This window comes from Lissotriton helveticus, chromosome 2_1, assembly GCF_964261635.1.
Source record: "Lissotriton helveticus chromosome 2_1, aLisHel1.1, whole genome shotgun sequence".
In the NCBI taxonomy this organism is placed as follows: domain Eukaryota; kingdom Metazoa; phylum Chordata; class Amphibia; order Caudata; family Salamandridae; genus Lissotriton; species Lissotriton helveticus.
In genome coordinates this window covers 1,542,872,026-1,542,894,790 of record NC_136059.1, presented here as the reverse complement: position 1 = coordinate 1,542,894,790, position 22,765 = coordinate 1,542,872,026, and the positions used below count along the sequence as shown (strand labels likewise).

General features: G+C 43.8%; 2 protein-coding genes across 8 annotated transcripts in view; one reads left to right on the top strand and one right to left on the bottom strand.

The window, feature by feature from the left end:
* SMIM18 (small integral membrane protein 18) overlaps positions 1–2,499 on the bottom strand; it is a 30,970-nt gene extending 28,471 nt beyond the window's left edge. Inside the window, exon 1 of one of the 4 annotated variants that reach the window (XM_078677573.1) lies at positions 2,479–2,499. Coding sequence is in view for 2 of the 4 variants with exons in the window: in XM_078677569.1 (XP_078533695.1) it covers positions 1,741–1,885 (145 nt within the window). In the remaining 2 variants the exon portion in view is untranslated. Of the gene's footprint in view, positions 1–763; positions 871–1,276; positions 1,421–1,740; positions 1,891–2,478 lie in introns of those variants that run through there. The other 3 variants (XM_078677569.1, XM_078677571.1, XM_078677570.1) reach the window with 3 other exon arrangements.
* GTF2E2 (general transcription factor IIE subunit 2) overlaps positions 1–22,765 on the top strand; it is a 297,176-nt gene that overhangs the window by 89,460 nt on the left and 184,951 nt on the right. For all 4 annotated transcript variants that reach the window (XM_078676499.1, XM_078676500.1, XM_078676501.1 and 1 more), the window contains one exon: positions 21,509–21,600. In XM_078676499.1, coding sequence (XP_078532625.1) covers positions 21,509–21,600 — 92 coding nt within the window. The remainder of the gene's footprint in view (positions 1–21,508; positions 21,601–22,765) is intronic.

Genomic DNA, 22,765 nt, shown 5'->3' with positions numbered 1-22,765 from the left:
CTTCAACACATACATGATCCCTCTCCAGCATCATCCACACTCATGATATCAATGTAGTTTCTTAAAGTGAATACATTCAACTCATTCTCTCCCTCACGGACAAGACACCCAGTACCTCGATCAAGTTCAGTGCCTTCTTGACTGAAATCACCCACCGGATGAAAACCAACTGTGTAAAGAACACCGACAAGACCGAAATGTTGATCTTTGGGAAAAGACATCCCTGTAGAACTTCCACCTAATGGCTAAAAGAGCTAGGACGCACACCAACCACCACACACGTCTAGAAACTTGGGATCCTCAGCAATGGCAGATTTGACATGACCACCTAAGTCAATTCTGCCCTGCCTCATGCTTCTATACTCAGAAGACACTAAGGAAGATTTTCAAAGGGTGTCTAATCGGCACCCAGAAAAAAGCATCATCCATGCCCTGGTCACAAGCAGGTTGGACTACGGGGACACCCTCTTTGTTGGGATCAACTAAAAACTCACCAGAAGGCTACACACCATTCAGAATTTTGGTAACCAGAATCACTCTCAACCTCCCACGCCGCACTCACAGCAAACCAGACCTGAAGAAGCTCCACTGACTCTCCGTTCACAAACAAGCACCATTCAAACTCCCCAGCCACACTTTCAAGGCACTTCATAACATTGGACAGCATATCTCATCAATCACATCTGTTTTTACAAGTCTTCCTAAACATCTCTGCTTATCCAGACTCCTACTTGCCCAAGTCCCAAGCATGCGGAAACCAGACCTGGCATCGCTCCTAAAGCGTGGAATGACCTTCCGCTACACCGACGTCACAAGCCTCCTCCTCCTCACTTCTGGAATACCGCAAGAAGCTGAAGACACGACTTTTTGAGTTGTCCCACTAGGCCCTGGGTGTGGCTAGACACTCGTCGGCTCAGTGCTGGGATAAATCTGAATAACATAACACGCCCTCTCCTCCCTCTGTGCTTGGCTGAAAGTTTTACACGCAAAGAAAAACACTTGCGCACGTCATAGTGCTTTAAAAAAAAAAACGCCTTTCAGCAATGCTGCCCCGCATCCGCGGTGCTGTACAACAATTAACGGCAGCTCTTAAAATAGCATCTCTGATTAGTTGCGTAGAGGAGGAAATGCGCATGCTTGAATCGCATGTTCTGTTTAATGTGTCTGTGACTTCTTTTATATTATGAATAAACGGGCGTATTTTATTCTGCCACCCCAATTACTTTTCTAGGTATCGACATGTGCTCTACTGTTTGCAAGAGATTCAATTTCTTACCCTTTTCTAAATTGCTCTGTCATCGTGTTTCTGTTGAGAAATGTAAACATGCCGTTCCTGCTGATTCTTATTCCAGTCTTCATGAAGGGGAATTAAATTAATTACATTTCCCCCATGTGCTGTCGTTTGGTTCCCTGGCTCTGCCAATACGAAAATGGGCGCAAGCCCCATCCAGGCGTGGGTTGACACGAGCTAGCCACACACAAGCTGGCCACGCCACCGACCAGCGACCAGCGTTGGGCTAGCTCCCAGCATCAACTGTCAAAAACACAGATGCTAAGAAGGCACCGTCTGCTGCGAGGCTGACGCACCTTTTCAAGACGAATATCCGACTCCCTCCCTCTCTGTTCTGTCTCGGGTTACTGGCAATGACCTACATAACGGATACCTGCTCTAACTCCGTTTCCCTTCGCCGCAGGCGTTTATTAAAAGCACAGAATATAGAAATAAGTCCGCAGACGTACCTCCTTGTCTGCAGGGCTGCTGGAAGAGCGCTGCTCCCTTTGTGGTCCAGGCTATGGCCGCTGCCCATCCAGGATGGCGCCGCGCGGTGATTGGTCGGCGCTGTACACAGGCTCGAAGCCCCCCACGCCCAGAGCAGTTAATCATTCATGCTTTCGTGCAGCATCGTCTGCTCGGGCGGACGATGCACCGGCAAGCCGGTGCCTATGTTTGTGCCCGAGTGCATTTTCAGGCATACGGGTTGCATTCACAGATACTAGTCACCAGTTAATGCGAAATGCTTTGGAACCGAGGCAGGGGATTATCGCTCACAAGCGTGCTGACTGAAATCTCATCCGGCCAGCAGGCTTTTAATTTTTTATCGCGTGGGAGGGTTAACATACATCTTGTTTTTGTTGCGGCATGATTTAAAGTGAGCTCAAATTTTGAGTAATAGTGAAAAATCCCCGAAGTTAAGGGGAGGAAAAAATGGCATATATTTTTTTTCCCCTGCACAATGTCGTACAATTCCCTTTAAAATTCGAAAAATTCCGATTTGAAAGTGAAATGTGGTGTAGATGGTATCACTCATGACTTTTCATGTGAGCGCGCTCTTCAGTAAAAAATAAAGTACAAAAATCGTGTGAGATACAAGCAGGAGGGAAAAAACATAATTTTCTGGACAAATCGGATGCAGAAATGATGTGAAAATAATGTTTGAAAATGTCGCCAACTTTGTTAAAAATTTGTGCCAGACCTACCATAGTCCGAGCTTTATTACTTCTTAAAGCTGGAACCAGTCCCAGCGCAGCGCCTTCCCGGATATGTACAAGCACAAAGTGAGCAACACTCTTCCACCAGACATGCAGAGAAGGAGGGACATCAGACTAGGAAAAGCAAACCACGTGCTTATGATTTAAATATAAAATAAACAAATCTTTCCAGTTTGAACTAGTTGTCTCAGCGACACACTGCATGATTAGCTTCTGTTACCTATGTAGCTAGGAAAGTAAGAAACCGAGAAAAACACGTTGAAGCTTTTTCTAAAGTCCATGTCAAGTTTTTAATTGTTTTATATGAAGGGGGTAACCAAAGCATGATATTTATCTATTGACGACTTAAAACGAGTTTTTTTCCAATCTAACTGCCCATTTTTTCTGGAGTCGGAATTTGCACTTGCTTTCTTGCTCCAGAGTGTTTCTCAGTAAATCAAATGACAGTTTCCTGCTTCTCTACCGACAATGCGTTGTTTGTTGGACTGGTAATAATTGTATAAACATATTTTTTTACATGTCGCTTTACTCAGTAAGAAAAGGCAGAGTAAATCTGAGCCATATCTTTTTGAAAACAATCCAGTAACCAACCACTGGAGCATTTCACGCAGTCCCATCTAAAGCAGTCTATACAAGTCTCTTTTTGACTTCTGTACTAATTGATCAAATCTGAAATTTCAATAGTAAGTTGGCTCCAATTCATAAAATATCTCCATGGAAAAGGATGGGGGCGTGAGAGGAGGAAATATTGGAAACCAGCAAGTCTAGATGACCTTCTTGAATTTCTTACTCTAAATAGATTGGGCCCGAGTCTTTGTCATACTGATTTGAGAACTGATTCAAGCCATACACTTTTTTGCTCAGTTAATTGTATTCGTAGATGTCACAAATGGCCTAGGTAGGAACAGCGTTTACCAAGAAACAGCTTCAGCGCGAGTTAAGACTGTTTTGTTGGCATGCTGGCCCTCCTGCTCCGCTTGTCTGCAGGTGGAGTAAACGCAAGGAGAGTGAGCGAAAGAATGATGATGGATTCAACCCAGATCTGTGACTGGGGATAAGTGTCTGAAAAGTTTCAGCGCTCCGTCAACCATCCCCTTTGGTATCGCTTTGTTTGGCCTAAGTTGGCAGGTTATGCCCAGACGTGGGTCGCTTGCTCACTTTGCCACTGGATTCAAGCTAGCCTAGCTGATGAGGGGTATTACCCCGAAACCGGTCCCAGAATGCTTGTTTCCGGTCCAGGGAAGTCCTGGCTTGGCAGTGAGGTCTGGACTGTTCCATGAGGCCCAGGGTCCAGACTGATTTGCATATGGCTGGGTCTGAACTGGGGCGGCGATGTGAGCTAAAGAACAATGATGAATTCAACCCTGATCTCTGACTGGGGGTGTGTGTCTGAAAAGTTTCAGCGCTCCGTCCATCATCTCCTTGTGTTTGCTTTGTTTGCCCTAAGTTGGCAGGGTATGCCCAGAAATGGATCCCTTGCTCATTTTGCCAGTAGATTCAAGCTAGCCTGGCTGATGAGGGATGTCACCCCGTAACCGATCCCAGGATGCTTGTTTCCGGTCCAGTGAAGACCTGGCTTGGCATGTTCGGTCTGGACTGTTCCCATGAGGCACATGGTCAACTGGTTTGCATATGGCTGGGTCTGAACTGGGGTGGCAAAGTGAGCTAAAGAACGATGATGGATTCAACCCAGATCTGTGACTGGGGGTGAGTGTCTGAAAAGTTTCTGCGCTCTGTCCATCATCTCCTTGTGTTTGCTTTGCAGGTGGAGTAGCAATACTTAAACGTGAGAGCTCCCTTCAGATCGCTAATAAAACTCATCTTTTGGAGTGCCCATCTGTACTGTGGTCAGGTGCGCCACGTTTCAAATCTTGGTTCAGCGTGCTGCCTTCTCCGGGATACCATCACACAATTGGAGATCTATGATCGAAACCTTTACCATGCCACTATCAGGCTCATTTGTGCTTCAAGGTACACCGCAGTGAATCCCTACATGCCTTTCCCAAGTGTACAGGTTCTTGATAGTCTGAAAAACTCAGAATACTCTCTTCTATTATGGAAGCTAGACGAGTCATACATTCGCACAGGACTATCTCAGGCTTTATGCGAGCTTAAGCCATTGTGCCCACTGCTATTAATCCCTTCCCCGCTCATGACGAGCTCAGCTCGTCATGAGTTACGACGCTCGTACGCTCATGACGAGCTGAGCTCGTCATATAACGCAGCTTTTTAAAAACGCCGCGCACAGCGGGGAAACCGCTAGCGCGGAATGCGGTTAAAAAAGCAAATATTCAGTTGATGTGGTAAAAGACCAGTGTGTGTTCATTGAACCTGGAAATTATCAAGCGATAGCACATTGTTTCCCGACTGGTCCAAAGGGTCTAGGAGGGTGTTTTAGCTACAGATATTATGAAGTACTTTTGCTTCTGTACAGCGCTCTGTTGCTTCATAGCCAGTTTTCCTCTTTATAGATTTCCACGGCAGTGAATGATGCCTGTGCACTAATGCTTTGAAAAGCCCTCCCGAAATATTTTGACTGTGGACAGACCATATCTATCTGTGTAGGCTCTGTAGCACAGAAAGGCTAAACCATACTAAGTTAGTTTGCATGTTGAAATACATTGGATTAAAAATAAGAATTTTGCAGTCTTCAACTCGCCTTATACGGCACTATCCAAATCTTATGCAGGGCATCCTGACCCCCCGTCACTGCCATATTAAATACAAGAAGAGCTTCTGAGGTTTGTGAAAAAAGTGGTCATGCTCTTTGTCCCCTTCTCTCAAATGAGAGCACGTGGTGCAAGATAAGTTACTATTTTAATAATAAAAGCTTATCAAAGCTTACCTTTGCATGTTTTTTAGCGAGTTACCCTGGCATGTTGTAATGCTTCAGGATAGAAAGTGAAAAATATTAAGATTGATGCAAAGACCCCACCACAATTCTGCGTTTCTTTTATGTAAATAAGGAACAATGTTGTCTAATTAAATTTAGGAAGCTGGTGGCAGCTTATAAAAAGTTTGAGACTCGTTCATATATAGGTAAGAAAAGTCTTAAATTGCACTATATACTCCATTTGTTGTATGATCATAAAGCAGCCTGTCTGGTACACCTTGACCTGGAAACACAAGATGATGAAAAACCAATACTATTCAATCAGCCAAAATGTACACCTAGATTTTAGCACTGCTCTGTATAAGCACAATGCATTTTTGACTTTTGCAACCTTACTGTGAGTTTCGTTTGATGGAGAAAGCTGATCATCTCATCTTGTGTAAGTGTTTTGAAAAATGTAGAATCTCTCCACATTTCTCATTTTTAGGTCTTGCCTACAAGACTGCTTTTAGCCCTCTGTAGCCAAAACTCTCTTGTGGATCATACCAAAAATGTACAGTGGGCTTAGGAGCCCGTCCATTGCTTACCATTTGTTGTTGTTTTGTGGTCACTCTTTGGCTTGCTTCTTATTCAGTAGCTTTCCGCCCTCTTTTTGCGCTTGCCCCTGCCCTGGTGAATAGTCTCTTTACCATCCTTTCGGTGGGCTAACCTATATCCTTCACTCCTCTCATTCAGGGAACTTTTTTTTTTTCTCTCAGCACTCCATCAGAGTGCACATATTCTCTAACTCTGTGTGCTGCTCACCCCCAAACACTGCTGCTCCCACTCCAAGCTTGTCCATTTCTTTTCCCGCCCCCTCCTTGACTTTTATTATTTTGCTTCCCAGGCCCAGCCTCACAAGCCTCCTTTGATTCCTTCCTGCACTCTGCTTACCCACTCCTTCATTGCTCTCCAAATTCCTTGAGGTCCATATTTTTTTTAACTTATTTTATTTATGTATTTATTTTGTAGGGCCAGGCAGCTGCCATTTGCTGCTGGGTTGCTCCACAGTGCTAAAAATGCACCCACACCATGAAAATTCAATTTTTATATTAACTGATCCAAGGGGCATCTACAATTTTGATTCCGTACATGGCGCCCACATCATTCCCTAGCCTGCATGCATCCGTGGTGATGCATGGTTGCACCTAGGGAATGCTGGCAGCCGCATGAGTTATTTTTTTTTTTTGCCAATGGTACACCAATACAGCGAAACACATTTGTAATAATGTGAAACCTATTGGCTTTGCCAATGGATGTTAAGAGTTCTAATGGCTGTTGTAGCCTCCTTGATGGCAGTGGGTGCATGTTGGTTTAAGGGCTTAAGCAGTGACTGCTGTAATATTATTTTTTAGAAAATGTTCCTGTTTGATATAGTTTGATTTACAACGATCAAAAAGTGTCCTGAAATCACAAGTAACGTACATAAGGGGGCATATATTCAACCAGGTTTTCACTATGCACATGGCATTCTGTTAATACCACCTCTTCACATAGATTGCAGTTACGCAAACCAGTGAATCTATCTTTTCTGCACTTCTTAGTAAGTGTACTAATGGAATATTGTGTAGGACAGTGGTACCTAGTGCTAATTAGTCAAAAATGGAGAATACTGGAACCCCAACTCTTGCGGAAAAGGTTGCTCTCTTTGTTGGAATCCCTGATTCACTTGATCATTCACTTACCCTCCCTCACCACCACTACCTTTTAGATGTCCCCAAACTGACCCTGCAACTGGAAGGGAGAAAACAGAAACAAAAGGATGTATGTGAACGCTCTAAACCTATTTGGATTTCAATAACCTTTCCCAAAAGCCTGGTGCTTATTTAGCACACTGTGCCTTTGACAATATTTGAATTAGTATGGCACCATAACCAACTAGCGGTGTGAGGATGCTATGCAGCGGAAAAGGATACAGGTAAGCACTGATCAACAGTTACAAATTGCAGTCTCTTGGTTTGAGCTGGTTACTGTTGAGCTGTGTCGGTATGTTACAACACTTGCATATTTCTCCCTCGGATTGAGCGTTCGTATGCTATAAACTTATTTGAAGTAGTTTTATTTCATTCTCCTGAATGCCAGCATGTTTTTTAATTCCTCAGAATTATGTGTGTTTTTGGACTCCTTAAAATTGGGAGGATTTTCACTAGCACCGATCTCCTCCGAAAACTCCTTCGGGTTCAAGTAGACTCGACCCTAGCTATTGCGCCACATATCAACAAAGCTGCATACAGAGCTAGCTTCCACTTTCAGACTTTGAAGAAAATCTGCCATCTCCTATCCCCGGGTGATCTAAAAAAAGTTGTCCATTCACTACTTATTTCATTGATAGATTTTCGAAATTCCAATCTAGCTCCAATCAAAGCTGTCCTGCACTGGACAGCTAGGGTGTTTCACCTGCAAGCCAATTTTACAACATCATCCAGATACTCTGTGACTTTTATTGGCTCCCCATCATGGCCAGAACCTCATTTTCGAATCTGTTGCCTTGGCCACTGAGCCATTCATGGCTCTCCTCTTACAACAATTCTAAAACTAAGGTGCTAGAGGACCTATCGTTTCCTGCAAGTGTGCAACGGTCTTTATAATGTTTTATTATAATGCTTAGACCCCCTCCCAATCTCGATTGAACCTTTATTTTGTTTGGAATGTTTCGGTGTAAAGTGGCCTCACACCCCAAAGGTCCAGGATCTCGTATGAATGGTTAAATGAAAAACAATCAATAAGCAACAAGGCTGGACATACGCAAATCTTCCGAATGTGTTGGGTTCTGGAGGGTTTCAACACCAAGCCTGTGCTTTTTAGAGCTGTTAAAATCAGATTGTATGTAGTTTTGAGATTTGTGGAATATAAAGCAAGAAAATGAGGGACAATAACGACCCCTCCCCCCCCCCCCAAATAAAAAAACACTTAGTGGGGGTATAAGCCCACTCACTGTTCGCTGACCATAGCCCTTCTCGCAGCCAGACAGATTGAGCTGGTAGGTGAGACCTGAAAACTGACTTTCAAATGTAGAACGTGTTTTACAGCTTCTTATTTAATGTCGAACAACAATTCAATGTTTGCAAGGTTAAATGTATGCATTGGATATTGGCCAGTGCTGTTAGAGAACAGCGCTTCCTGGTGTTCTATAGTGCCTTAACTGTCTTCCCTTCGCGGAGCCTACTTTAATATGAAAATATCGATTCATTAAAATGCACTTTTTTTCGTGGCTGTTTGTGCAGAGGTTGCAAAACGTGGAAGGCTTTCCGTCTGCATATCAGAGAGTACATATGTAAAGTGCTCCACTTACAAATGTCATGCTGATGGAATGCAATGAACTCTTCAGAAAGAATAAAGCTAAAGTAAGCAAGCAGGTTTCCTTCATCTAACCTAAAGTACCAGTGCCCCCAACCCCCTCACAACCGTGACAATATTCTTTTTAGGTCTACACAGAATGTTTGGCTAGCAACCGCATGTTTGTACGTTTATTTCAGTGTTCAGTGGAGGCATACATTATCTTGGGACGACTGCCATTTTTTAAAACCTGTACGGGTCCACAGTTTTTTAAAAAAAATTTTTTTTTTTATAATAGGACTTTTTTAGCGGGATGCGTCCTGCCAGAAACAGCATTTCTCCTTGCGAATCTTCTTCCTCAAGTAACTTTTTGACAAGCATTAGCAGATTGCCCCCTAAGCAGTTCCCCAAACTTGACTAACCGTCGTTCAGCATGCTGTTTTTGTTTCTTTTTGGTCCCACAACAGTCACCTGGTACGCTGTCTTGCACAGGTAGCTCGTGAATCCCTAAAAGCAGCACTTTGGAGGTCGATTTCTTTGCATACCACTCTCCTTTCCATGAAGAACAAAAACCTTTCAGTGCGTTGACAAAAACCACGAAACGCGCTATCCCCCAGATTCATCAAAGTCCCGTTTTGCGAGTCCTTAATAGCGATTTTTAAGGAATCGCTATTAAAGACTCGCAAAACGGGATTCATGTACAAATCGCAATATTTTTAGCGATTTCTACAGCTTCCTTATATGCGATTCGCTAATTGCGAATCGCAAATAAGGATTTGCTTTCCCTTTCATTCCTATGGGCCTAAAGGCCCATAGGAATGAATAGGGAGTCATTCCTTATTTGCGATTCGCAATTAGCGTATCGCAAATAAGGAAGCGATTTCATGGGTGCGAGGGTGTCCAAAGGACACCCTGTAGCACCCCTGAAATGGCAATTCACACTGGTGTTGCGCACTCACATGTCCAAAGGACATGTGTGTGTAACATACAACTTCGAATAATGCACTAGTGCATTTTTCTAAGTTTTCGCTATTTACCACGTAGTTAGACTACGCGGTAAATAGCGGCCCCAGATTGCGAATTCGCAATTTTAAAATGGGTCATGAATTGCATTTAAGGAATCTCTAATTGAGATTCCTTAAATGCAATTAATCGCAATTTAGCAATTTCTATAATTGCGATTTTTGCATTTGGGATGATGAATCCCAAATGCAAAAATAGCGCTCGCAAAGGGCCAGATTCTCAGAATCTGGCCCTTTGCGAGCCGTTTTGAGCTTGATGAATCTGGCTGCATGTGTTTATGGGCTTGGATTATGTTGATTTGGACGTTTTTCGAGCCTCCATTTATAATTAATTATCGACCTTTGGCCAATGCAGTACTAAGATAGCATAAACACACGTTGAGCCTAATTCAAATGAAAAACAACGTCCGTTAAAAACCTTTTATAAACCGTTTGGACCACAAACCTAAATTGAAAGGCGTTAACCACATGAATGCTTATGGTATTCCCCTCCTGTGCTGAGAATTGTATATTCCCTTTATTCATGACGAGCCGGGCTCGTCATGAGCGTGCGAGGAGGCTACCTCATGACGAGCCCAGCTCGTCATGAGCGTCGAAGGGGTTAATGCAGCAGAACTAAGTACTGAAAACCATCACGGTTTGCAAATAAAATTAAGTTTAATAAATTTACCAATTGAAGGCATACTGTCACGGAATTAGTTCATAGCTGGTAGCATTTCGTAATTGATCATTATTAATAGTTATGGGCCAAAAAGACCACTGCACCCGTCTCCGTGTTGAGAACCTCTGAAATAATTGCCATAAAAGCATATACCCTTCTGAAGTCTCCATGACCACTTCTGGTGGAAACATCTTTTGTTCAGTGATAACTCCGTAAATCGCATGGAAGGGGAAGAATGTCCAAAATGTTTGACTTTGAGCTCAGAACACTGTTAAAGTTGTGGTAGATAGCATGTTGGGGATACTTGCATGCCAAGGGAGGCTTCAGGGTTGGTGGCTCGTCAAGGAAGTGCGTGGTGTATGTGAATCTGTCTAGACCTCAGCTGACCCTGCTAAGCACTTTCTCAGCCGGCTTGTCCCAGAGGTAGGAGTCCTGGCAGGATCGGAAGCGAACACCTGGTTATACCTTCCGAGTCTGTGTTTATACACTGTATAGGAGCAAATCTACCTTAATATCCTGGTCACCTTAGATCGAATGTATGACGTTACAACGCATGCCTTTACAATACAGTGTTACATAGCAACATCCTTTACAATGCATACATTGACATCACATACCAGTACAACACATTTTTGTAAAACTACATTTACAATGCATTCCAAAACATCACAATATACCTTTACAACGCGTACCATTACATTGCATTTAAGGTAAGTGTTGGATAGTGTAGGGGTAACAATTACTATTCTAACTCCAGGGTGTGCAATAGTAGGGTAAGTGTTGGATAGTGTAGGGGTACTATGCGTTTTAATGGTGTGCATTGTAATGGTATGCTTTGTAATGGTATGCGTTGTAATGGTATGCGTTGTAATGACATGCAATGTAATGCCTGCGTTGTAGTGACATGAGTTGTAGTGTCATGCGTTGAAGTGACATGCAATGTAATGGATATGTTGTAGTGACATGTGTTGTAAAGGATGTTGCGATGTAATGACTGCATTGTAAATATAGTGCGACGTAAGGACTGCGTTGTAAAGGTTGTTTCACCCTTATATTATGCAAACCAGCTCTGCTCGTTTTCCGGACTCTAACCTCCAATGCACGGAGGGTAATGAAAATAATGTGTAATTATTATTTTGTTTCCCAGCAGTCAAGGGGTTCTTAACCCTTTTACCGCGGTGTAGAACCTGCCGCAGTGTGGACGTTTCCGTGCGCGAGCGGGCCGTGTCGGCCAACGGACGTGCGCAGCACTACGGAGGTAGTGCTCACATCGGCCGTTGACCGACGCACGGTTTAATGAGACTGTGGCTATGTGCTCGTCTTTGCTTTTGAAGATCAATCTTGCTCTCCAAGGTAGAAGCTACTTCCACTGTGCATGTTCTGCCTCATATGTTGCCCTTTTTTGGAGGACCGCTTCCTAATGCTCTCATGGCCTGTGACCGATGTTCTGCTGTTTCTTTCCGCTCCCCACGTATGGAAAAAATGGAAGCGGTGAGTGAGAAAGGTGTGCGGCTTTCCTAGAATCTCACACTCTGATTAGGTCCAAGGCAGCCACATAGACAAACCCTTTCTGCAAGAATGTTGAGGCACTGGTTCAACGTCAAGTACGCAAGGTGTATCTTCTGTCAAATCGAATGACTAAGTACAGGGGACAGAACCCACAGTCAGTTTAATAGAATTTTTTTACTGTTTTGGCTTTATGCTATCATAAATGCTCAATTTTTAAGTTTGCGACGCGGATGTTGCAAGGAGTTCACGGTCTGTTGCTCGTTCATCGTTTGCCGTCTTTCACGCCAAAAGAAGGGCGCGCCGTTAGAAGGACAAACTACAACTTGGTTGGTAAAACCTAAAAAATCCTAGGGGTGGTCAAATGATGAAAAGTTGCCTTTGTCTTGTGCTATGCTAGAGGAGGCTGAATTGCTCGAGCTTATTTCCCCTCACCTACAAGAAGCTTCCCGAGCAGCAAGTAAGAAGAATTAGCCTGGCTAGGCAGCTGCATGAAGACTGGCTGCTAATGGACAGAGAGGTTGTCTTATCCAGTATAGGGGTATCTTTCATAGATTCACATGCCTGAATCATTCCCCATTGCCGAGACGCGAGTCCCATGGTAAATACAAAAGTAGTGCCAAAGGTAAATAATAGTAGTAGGTCCCAAGGAAAAGGCCTGAGGCCTAGATCTTAGTAGCCTTTCTACCTCATTATGCTAAAAGAACCAAAAGTTGGTCCCAACCAATCAGCTATCAGCACCCTCTCTCTCAGCAGAGCCAGTTCTCCTCGAATTTTCACCGCACGTCGTGTGGAAGGGACTCTCCCTGAGTGCCACGCAGTTTTTTTTTCATTTCTTTCCATGATGTCTGACAAGAAAGCTTTATTCAAGCCCTGCAGAACCTGCGAGAAGAAGGGAGTCCATGTTGATGATCAACATAAGGACTGCATCTACTGCCTCTACCCTAACCATGAGGCAAAAGATTGCAAATGTTGCCGTACCTTCCCTGCTAAGACTCTTAGGGATAGGGAGGCAAGAGTGCTTTTGTGGCTCAAATCCTCTTCGGCTGAGGAGTATGACAGAGCCTCAACTTCCAGCAAGAGAGCTAGATCCCAGGATAGCTCTTCAAGTGAGGGGAGGAAACACCATAAACCTTCACACTCTACTTCTGACCCTTCACAGAGGTCTCCTTTCATCTCCTCTGGGTCAGCGCACTCTCCTCAGTCCTCTGCTCTCAAGGACTCTAAGAAGGCTACAAAAACTGTGAGTAAAACCCTTTCAAAATCTCTGGCTTTACTTACTTCGTCGACGATTTCTGTCACTTCTTCTACTCCATCGTCGACGGAGACTGTCTCGACAACATCTATAACCTCTCCTATACTGTCAATGAGGATTACTATCCTTTCTAAGAAGATTGTCATCGAAGAATCGTCTACGAAGACCTCGTCGACTAAGTCGGCGTCGAAGTCCACGTCGAAGACCGTACTGTTGACGAAGCTTCTATCGTCGACGAGAGTGTTATCGTTGACGAAGACGCAGTTGTCAACTGCCCCATCGACGACCGTTCCGTCGATGTCTGTCCCGTCGACAAAGAGCTCGTCGGCGAGGAGCTTGTCCGCGAAGAGCCCGTCGATGACGATGAACCCGTCGATCACCCGTCCATCGACGGAGAGCCCATTGACGACAATTCCATCGACGGTGGACTTACCTGTTCAGTGTACAACACCAGCTTTGATTGTTGCTCCTACTCCCTCAACTCCTGTATCATCTAGGAGTTTTCAGCTCAAAACTTTTCAAATACAAGAGTATAGCAATATTTCACCGCTTACTTCTTCACATCTCCTTGAAACATATTTGCAGGAAGATGATGATGATTATGAGGACGAAGAGGATGAAGGACCGTTTGGGATAGCTCATCATCCTTCTGAGCTCCACATCAAATGTCAAGATGATGATGATGAGGAAGAAGATTACTATGAGCAATATTATTGTGAGGACATTGTCGTTACACACCATAGAGCTTATCATAGACCATCTCGCCAGAGTGAAATGAGCCATCTGCCTCCTACTCTTATCCTGCAAGCCATGCTAGCAGATTACAGACAGCGGTTTCCCCCGCAGCAGGTTATTCCACAAACTCCACCTCTACCTGTGGCGTTTACGGATTCTTTGCCTCAACCTGACGCTCCCGCTCCAACACCTCAGCTTCCAGACCCTTCTCAAGAACAACAGCTTCCAGGCCCTCATCCTGGTCAAGACACATCCTCCGAGGAGGAAGTTGAAGAGGGCGAGGTACCAGATGCCCATACTGCAGATCCTTGGGATTCATACACATTTCTGATGCCTTCACCACTGCTTCCTCTACCATCTGATTCACCCCCAGAGGATATAGGGGGATTTCACAATCTAATGCAGCGAGCGGCTGCTAGGTTTGAGTTGCCTGTCACAGTTGAACAAACAGACTGCTTCTTACATTATTTTAAGGAGGAATCCAGAAAGATTACAAGGGCTGTCCCGATAATTGATTACACCTGGAACGAAGGGATCAAAATAATAAACTCCTGCATCTTTTCCAGCAGTGCTTCCACGTATAGAGAAAAAATATCATGCTCTTGCTAATAGTCCATCCTGTCTCATTGGCCACCCCTGGCCAGATCCGGTCATTTCTCAGGCTGCCCAACAAAGATCAAAGAACCTGGCACCACCCATTAGTACACCACCTGACAAAGAAGGGCGTCGTCTTGATTTTATCGGCAAAACATCCTCAACAATGGCAATCCATTAGTGCGGCTAACTCCTTAGCAATAATCTGGTGTTAGGGCCGCCAAATGTGGCCAGATATGGCCGGCCTTATTGAGCTTATTCCTGAAGACCGGAGACAAGAAGCAAGGCAAATCCTATTGGAGGGAGAACGTGCGGCATCCGTGACCATAGATTGCGCACTTGATATTGTTAATACACATTTTCATCAGCTTGCATGTGAGGCAGTACTCAGATGCCGAGGTTGGCTTAAGGCCACCTCTTTCAGGCCTGAGGTCCAGACAAAAATTTTAGACCTGGCCTATGATGGCGAATCGTTGTTCGGAAACACATTGATGAAGCTCTCCAAGCGATAAAAACAGATACAGATACCGCAAGATCATTGGGCTCCTTGCAATACAAACGTGGATCCTTCAGAGGCGCAAGGAGATGTGGTTTTTCCTCAGAGGATACCAAAACCAGCAGGCAGTACCAACCTCAGTATAGGCAGAATTACAGCCAGTCATTATACCAGCAATCCAATACGGCTGGTTTCTTTCGTCAGGGTGGTCGAAAACAATCACAAAATCAAGGACGACATGCCAACAGGCAGCAGTGATCTCCGCAGGGCGCCAATCACACCTATTCCCAATCCCGTGGGCGCGAAAATTTCAGCATTTGTGTACAAGTGACAAGAAATTACCTCAGATCAATGTGTTCTAGACCTGGTGAACAACGGACATACCCTAGAATTTGTCAAAAAGCCACCTACCAGTCCTCCCAAGGGACCCCTCCCACTCGTCTTCACATATTATTCAAAGAAGCCTTAACAATGCTCCTCAAGAATGTAATAGAGAAGATTCCATCACATCAGAAACGGACAGGTTTCTATTCTCGTTTTTTCCTGATCAAAAAGAAATCAGAGGAATGACGACCAATTTTAGACCTTCACAACCTGAACAGATTCCTCAAAAAACAAGGATTCCGCATGGTCATACTTTCAGAGATTCTAGGTTGTCCAAACGAGGAAGATTTTATGGCTTCTCTGGATATGGAAGACCTCGCAAATATCTTCGCTTCACTGTGGCTGGCGCCCATTATCAGTTCAAAGTGCTCCAGTTTGGACTAAAATTGGCTCCAAGGATCTTCATAAAGTGCCTAGCTCCTGTAGCAGCAGCGTTAAGATCCTGGGGAATCCAAGTATTCCTGTATTTAGACAATTGGCTCATCAAAGGTCCTTCGGAACGAGCAGTCAAGATTGTCACTACAACGTCTCTTCAATTCTCTGGGGCTGACTGTCAACAGGAGCAAATCCCAGCTACGCCTGATGCAAGTCCCTCCATTTCTTGGAGCGCTACTGGACACGGTCCAGTGCAAGGCATTCTTATCTCACGAACGACAGATAAGTCTTCAAAAGCTGGCAACTCTGATTTCAAGAAAAAAGTCAGTTTCTGTCCGCATGTTTGCTTCGCTCTTGGGGATGTGCTCTTCGGCAATAAATCTCATCCCTTTGGCAAGACTCAGAATGAGACCTTTACAAGAGGAGCTGCACCTTCAGTGGCAACAAGCCGGGGGGGGTTCCTTTGATGATACCCTCAGAGTCACACCACGCATGAAAAACACTCCATTGGTGGTCGCAGATGTCCAACTTAGCAGAAGGACTCGCTTTCATTCAGAATATTCCAGATTTTATCTTAACGACAGATGCCTCCATGGAAGGATGGGGAGGTCATCTCCAAGATTTGCAGATACAAGGAAAGTGGTCTCAAGCGTACAAGAAACAGCATATCAACAGCCTGGAATTACGAGCAATTTTTCTGTCCATGCAAGCTTTCATCCAGGGATTGCAGGATCATCAGTATTGGTTTGCACAAACTATTCATGGCTATTTTGGTTGTTTGTTGTTATGGAGCTGCCAGTCTCCATGACTGCCTCAATTTATACATCCACCAAAAATGACAAACAGAAATGTCAGCTGGAACGTTGTGTAGCAAGACCACACAAAATAAAACAAAAAACAATCCATTTGCATAATGCATTACCTCGCTGCCTGATTCTGCAGCTAAAATGTTGTAAAGAATATTTCTGTAGTGCTTTGAAGATGTGGTTTATGAATGCAAATGAACAACCTGCAAAAAAGCTGGGCTTTATCTCCCTCTGAACACTTCCCATCAGGTTCTCGCCTTGTGGTAATTGAGCCGACGTCCTCTCAGGCAGACAGCTTTTTTGCTGATTTCAATTCCTTTTTTTTTTTTGTCTTTTAAAAAACATATTTTTATTTAAAATATGTTCCGCACAGTACAATGGACATCTGGACATGACGAATAACATTATCAACACTACAAAAGGCAGAGACTAACCTCATAGAGCAGTAGAGTAACCAAACTACTTGTAGGTCCTTGAACAAGACCCTAACCAAGCACCCAACCTCCACATCCACATTAACATCAAAACCCCCTATAGGCTTGCCATGCTCTGCAGATTTTCTACCACTTCTTCGGGCAGCCTCTACTTTGGTAAACCATTCTTTATTCCCCAGGCATTAGTCCAGGTCTCCTTTCCAGTCAGAGAATAAGGGCGGAGTCGATGAGCCTCAGGCCCTCACTATGTGTCTTTTAGCCACCCCTGCCGCCAGTGGCAACCAAATATTTTGATACTTGGGCCATATTTTCTCCCCCGAAATAATCAACAAGAGCCATTTCCGTCCATAGGTACCTCCTGAGCCATCACAGCCGCCATTGTCCAAGTTACCCCACACCAATATGTTTGTATCACTGGCCACTCCCAGAGAATTTGAATGAAGGTGCTCTCCCTGCCACGGCCTCTCAGGCATAGCGAGGTGGGTGACCTCCCAATTCCCACCATCCTGGTCCTTGAGTAATAGGAGCAATGAAGAACTCGAAGCTGAACTAGGCGAAATCACGCTCTAATAGCCAGCTCCCGAGGGCTCTGCAGGGCCTCCCGCCAATCATCATCGTCTAGACTATTGAGATCCTCTGTCCAGGCCTCCCTCAATGCCCCACAGGGATCTGGCGAATTATTGATCAATTTATGGTATATCATGGATATAGCTTTGTCAGGGTTATGGTCGTTCAAGAAGTGATCTTCCAGGGGAGAGGCATCTGGCAACTGTTATATGTTGAATTTGCCATGCCAGGGCATGCCCCAGCTGGCTATATCTATACCTCTCCCTATCGCTCAGCTCATACTCTCTCCCTAGGATTTCAAACATGATATAGGCCTGATTGCACCAAACATCCCCCAAGTGTTCTATCCCCAATAGCTCCCACTTGGAGAAGCCCCGTAGCCCACCTACCTCACCAAGCAAATCACTGCACCACAGAGGGGTCATTATCGTTAATCGCCCCCCCCCCCAAGAAGCATGTTGCCTCGCACTATGCCCTAACTACCGCCTGCATATGATGTGGCAACTACTATTAAACTTCTTCTGGTAGAGTATTGCCTGTATCCTCTTCACCCTCATAACCTGCCTATCAACGCGATATGCCGGCTCCTGCTGATCCGCAAAGACCAATTCATTCACCACAAGGAGTTGGGTTGCCTAATAATATTTAGTGATGTCTGGGATCGCCAAGCCACCTTTGTTGACCCCTCTTTGTAGCTGGCAAGTGCCTTGCGCTGCACTCCCTGCCACAACAAATGCGAACTTCACCCTCAATCCTCCGAAAAAAGCCCTTAATGACTCGATAAGGCATATTTTGGAGTGCACAAAGCAATCACAGCAGTGTCATTAATTTTATATAATACCGCCTCGCCCACCAGGGTCAATGGAAGCGTACCCCAATGTTTCACACCCCCTTTCAGTCTTTCCATACATACCCTTTCAGCCTTCCAAACTGTGGCTGGAGATTTTTGTCAAAAGAGACCCGGGGTTCTCTAGTAATATACATCCCAAGGTACTGGAAGTCTCCCACACAGAGTAACACCAGGTAGGATCGAGGGAACCTCCCCTCACCACCTGCCAATGGAGAGATCGGTGACTTCGACCAGTTAATCCGATAACCTGGGTAGCCACCGAAAAGATCCAATATGTGCAACACCCTATGAATAGAGAACGCTGGCTTGGTGAGGTAGAGCACTGTCATCTGCGTATTGAGATATACGCCCCTGCTGCTTTGTAGTCTTAAGCCTTCGACTCTGTCGACTTGGATTGTGTCATCATTAAGGTCGAGTCTGTAGGCGTACTATACATTCTTCTGGCTTTAAAACATTTCATTCTAATAGATGGCCTAAAATTCAGTTCGGATGTAACTCATTCCATATAGAATAAGCACTGACAATTGCAATAAACAGGGGTGTATCCTGTCTGCTCTGTTTTTCACCCTTTATCTTTCTGAGACGCCCTAGTCTTTGGCACCAGGTTGTTGTTTTTTTCCTGAAAGTACATGGCAAGCATTTAAATACTCTTCTTTATACAGCTTGCCCTGATATATCTGATAGAGATTTGCTTAGGTTACAGCGTTAGTTAACATCATTGCTTTCATATTCCAAGTTTAATAAACTAACAGGATTGCTTCAGAGGCTCCAATTATTCCATGTGGCAAGACAGTTGGGTTTCGAGGGGCAGTTTGGAAACTCTGACTGATTGAAACAAATAATGAAAAGTCCTGTTTAAAAGTAACCTGGGCTGGTCCCACAACTGGAACCAATAATTAATAATGCCAGGGCGCCCTGTGTTGGCTAATTAGATTTAATTTGCAGTATGCCCGGCTCAGTTGGGCCATTAGTTAAAGCATAATGGCAAAAAAGATTTCTGCTATTGACTTATATGGAGCTGCAAACACAAGGAGAGGATACACAGAGTGCTGAAACGTTTCAGACACTCGCCTCCAGTCATAGATCTGGGTTGAATCCATCATCGTTCTTTAGCCCACTCTGCCACCCCAGTTCAGACATGGCCATATGCAAATCAGTCTTGACTCTGTGCCTCATGGGAACAGTCCAGCCCGAACTGCCGAGCCAGGTCTTCCCTGGACCGTAAGCAAGCATCCTGAGACCCGCTTCAGAGTAACACCCCTCATCAGCCAGGCTAGCTCGAATCCAGTGGCAAAAAAAAGGGACCCACGACTCGACATACCCTGCCAACTTCGGGTGAACAAAGCAAACACAAGGAGATGATGGACGGAGCGCTGAAACTTTTCAAACACTCACCCCCAGTCACAGATCTGGGTTGAATCCATCATCGTTCTTTAACTCACTTCCCCACCCCAGTTAAGACCCAGCTATATGCTTTCATAGTGCAAGTTTAATAAACTAACAGGAACACTTCAGAGGTTTCAATTATTCCGTTTGTCAAGGTCAAGACAGGTGGGTTTTGAGGGCAGTTTGGAAACTCTGACTGAAACAAATAATGGAAAGTCCTGTTTAAAAGTAAATTGTGTTGTTTCTGACTGCTGGAACCAATAACTAATGATGCCAGGGCGCCCTGAATTGGCTAATTCGATGTAACTTTCAGTTTGACCGGCTCTGTTGGGCCATTAGTTAAATCATAAAGCCAAAAAAGATTTCTGTTATTGCCTTATTTGGAGCTGCCCCACAGCTCTCAAAAGGCCAAGTTGATCTTCAGGGATTTGAAAGTGAAATCCCGAGAAAGGCTTTAGCATTCCACAAATGGATAGTTTGAATCGACGTACTAAGAACTGGGTATAATGATTTTAAAACACAAAATTGTTGGGCTTGAAATTCCTTGTGTAATTGTTAATTTAATACATTTCTTCATTCGCAGGCTTGGGCCTTAAAATTTTTTCTGGGTTTGAAACCCGCTGGAAACAGCATACATACAGAGCCTAATTGAAAATTATTATTTTCACGGATGTCTTAAAACCGAAGATGGGGTTGCCAACGGCATGCTTTCATTGAAAGATAAGCTTATGGAAGCTTCAGTGCATGGCACTTGTTGCTTTAAGAGATGTATTAGTTGCAAAATGCATCTACTTCATTTTGAGTCTTTTCAGTAAAGGAAGTGAAATAAGTAGTTACCTGGAATTTCTGTATAATTCTGATTTCGTTGAATGATTATTGTATTTATTTTAGGTTCTTTTTTAGCCATGGAAGTCTACCCTCACTGGGTATTGAAGCGCTTTATAGATAACATCTTTACCTGAACGATTAGGTGTACAATGAACAGATTAAAACTAGGGGTGGGAGGAATTTGCGTAATCGCGTCACGCAAATCTCCGTGAACATGCAGAAATTCCGCGAACACGCGGAATTGCTTGTTCGCGATGCTTTTTTACTGTTCGCAATCGCTGTTTGCGTGCTCGGGGGGAAATATCTTGCGAACACGCATTTGAGTACGCAAACAAGCAAAAAATTTCGCGAAGTCACGGAACGCAGAATTGTGGGCAATTTCACGTTCTCCGCGGAACGCAAAATTACCCAAATTCCGCGAACGGAACAGAATTTACCGCCCAGGCCTAATTAAAACACAAAACTCATGCAATCAGTCCAAATAATGGGCTGGATGTTAAGTTATGTTGCTAATGAAGCATATTTAGCAGTTAGTAGGAGATATGTTACTGGCCTTGGTGTGGAGACGCTTATTTTTCAGTTTTGTTCTGCCATAGTCTTTAAATCTATTCCCAGCATTTACCATGCTGAAAAATTCATCTACGCCTCTTACTCAAAAGTGGTGGAATTAATACTACTCAATATGCTTTTGAATTTATTTTTAATACAGCATCCGTGCAGCTGCTGTTGCTTTTGGCGGTTATTTAATTTTTATTATGAAGTAATGATTTTATGACCGTATACAACTCGAGGATTAAAGTTCCTTTTTTTTTTTAAATGTTCAATTTTTTCTGCTTTAATGATAATTTTACGTGCATTATTCTTTTTTTATGGAGGCAATGAATTTGTCTTAATAAGCTGAACACTGAATACCTGGAAAAGCATGAATGTTGTAATTGTTTTAAAGACTATCTTTTGTTTTTGTTTTTCAGATCCTAGCAATGGATCATTTAATTTGAAAGCTCTCTCTGGAAGCTCTGGTTATAGGTTCGGCGTCCTCGCTAAGATAGTCAACTACATGAAGGTAAGGATATGTCATTTACTGACTAATTTTATAATGGTGGAAATTCGTTAAAAATATATTTAACTGCGTGTGCTTTAGCTCATTTAGTTTCTATCATGCAGATTTTTTGTGAGTATTGCTCGTCCATAAATCATTGGTTTATTTCACATTAAACTATAGGAAATAATTCTTAAACCACTGTTCTAAAAAAATAAATGTCTGTTGCTTTCTAAAGTATTATATTGGTAGATGGAGTAAAGGATTGCACCCATTTCTCTTTAACAATGTCTATGACAGACATTTTAATCAATCTTTATTTTTGAGACATCTTGCTGTGCTCCTCTGTTCCTCAACTTTGTTTACTGGATGTTGTATGGCGCTGTGCCTCAGTGGCAGCTTAGGAGCTTCGGAAAAAGGTAGATTCACATATTGTGCATAGTCTTGGCAAATAGTGTTTGGTCATGGCAATCGGATAATTTATAATAAAAAAAAAATATATATATATATCACTTAAAAAACCATAGGTTTCAGGCCTTATATAGTTAGAAATTTGCAAGGTTTTTTAAATGCTAATTCCTAACTATATAAGGCCTGAAACCTTTGTTTTTTTCAGTGAATTTGCAAGGTTTTTTAAATGCGAATTCCTAACTATATAAGGCGTGAAACCTATATTTTTTTTCAATAAATTTCCAAGGTTTTGTAAATGCTAATTCTATTAGCGGAGAACGTTTATACATGTTATTATCCTTCTGGGACCACCTGAGCAGCCATCTTGTTTCTCAGGAGAAGTGAGGCACAAGAGAGCACAAAACAAGAGTGGAAAACGCGAAAAGGGGGCAGGGTAGAGACCCCCTGACCCCCTAGCCCTTCTCAGGGGGTCCCAGAAGGACCACCAAGTGCAATTTTTTTTCCTCTAAATCGCGGGGTACGCGCACAGTACGCGTACCGTACGCGTACGGTGCGCGCACCCCGCGATTTTTTCGAATTTTTTATTTTTTTGCCCTTGGGGGTCCTTTTGGGACCCCCTGAGAAGGGTTAGAGGGTTGGGGGGTATCTACCCTGCCCCGTACCTCAGTTCTCCTGAAAAACAAGATGGTGGCCAACACTTCCTGGTTTGGACAGTTGAGAATGTTGACAGTCGACTGCTAGCCAATCAGAAACTCGCTCACGCACACGGTACGCGTAC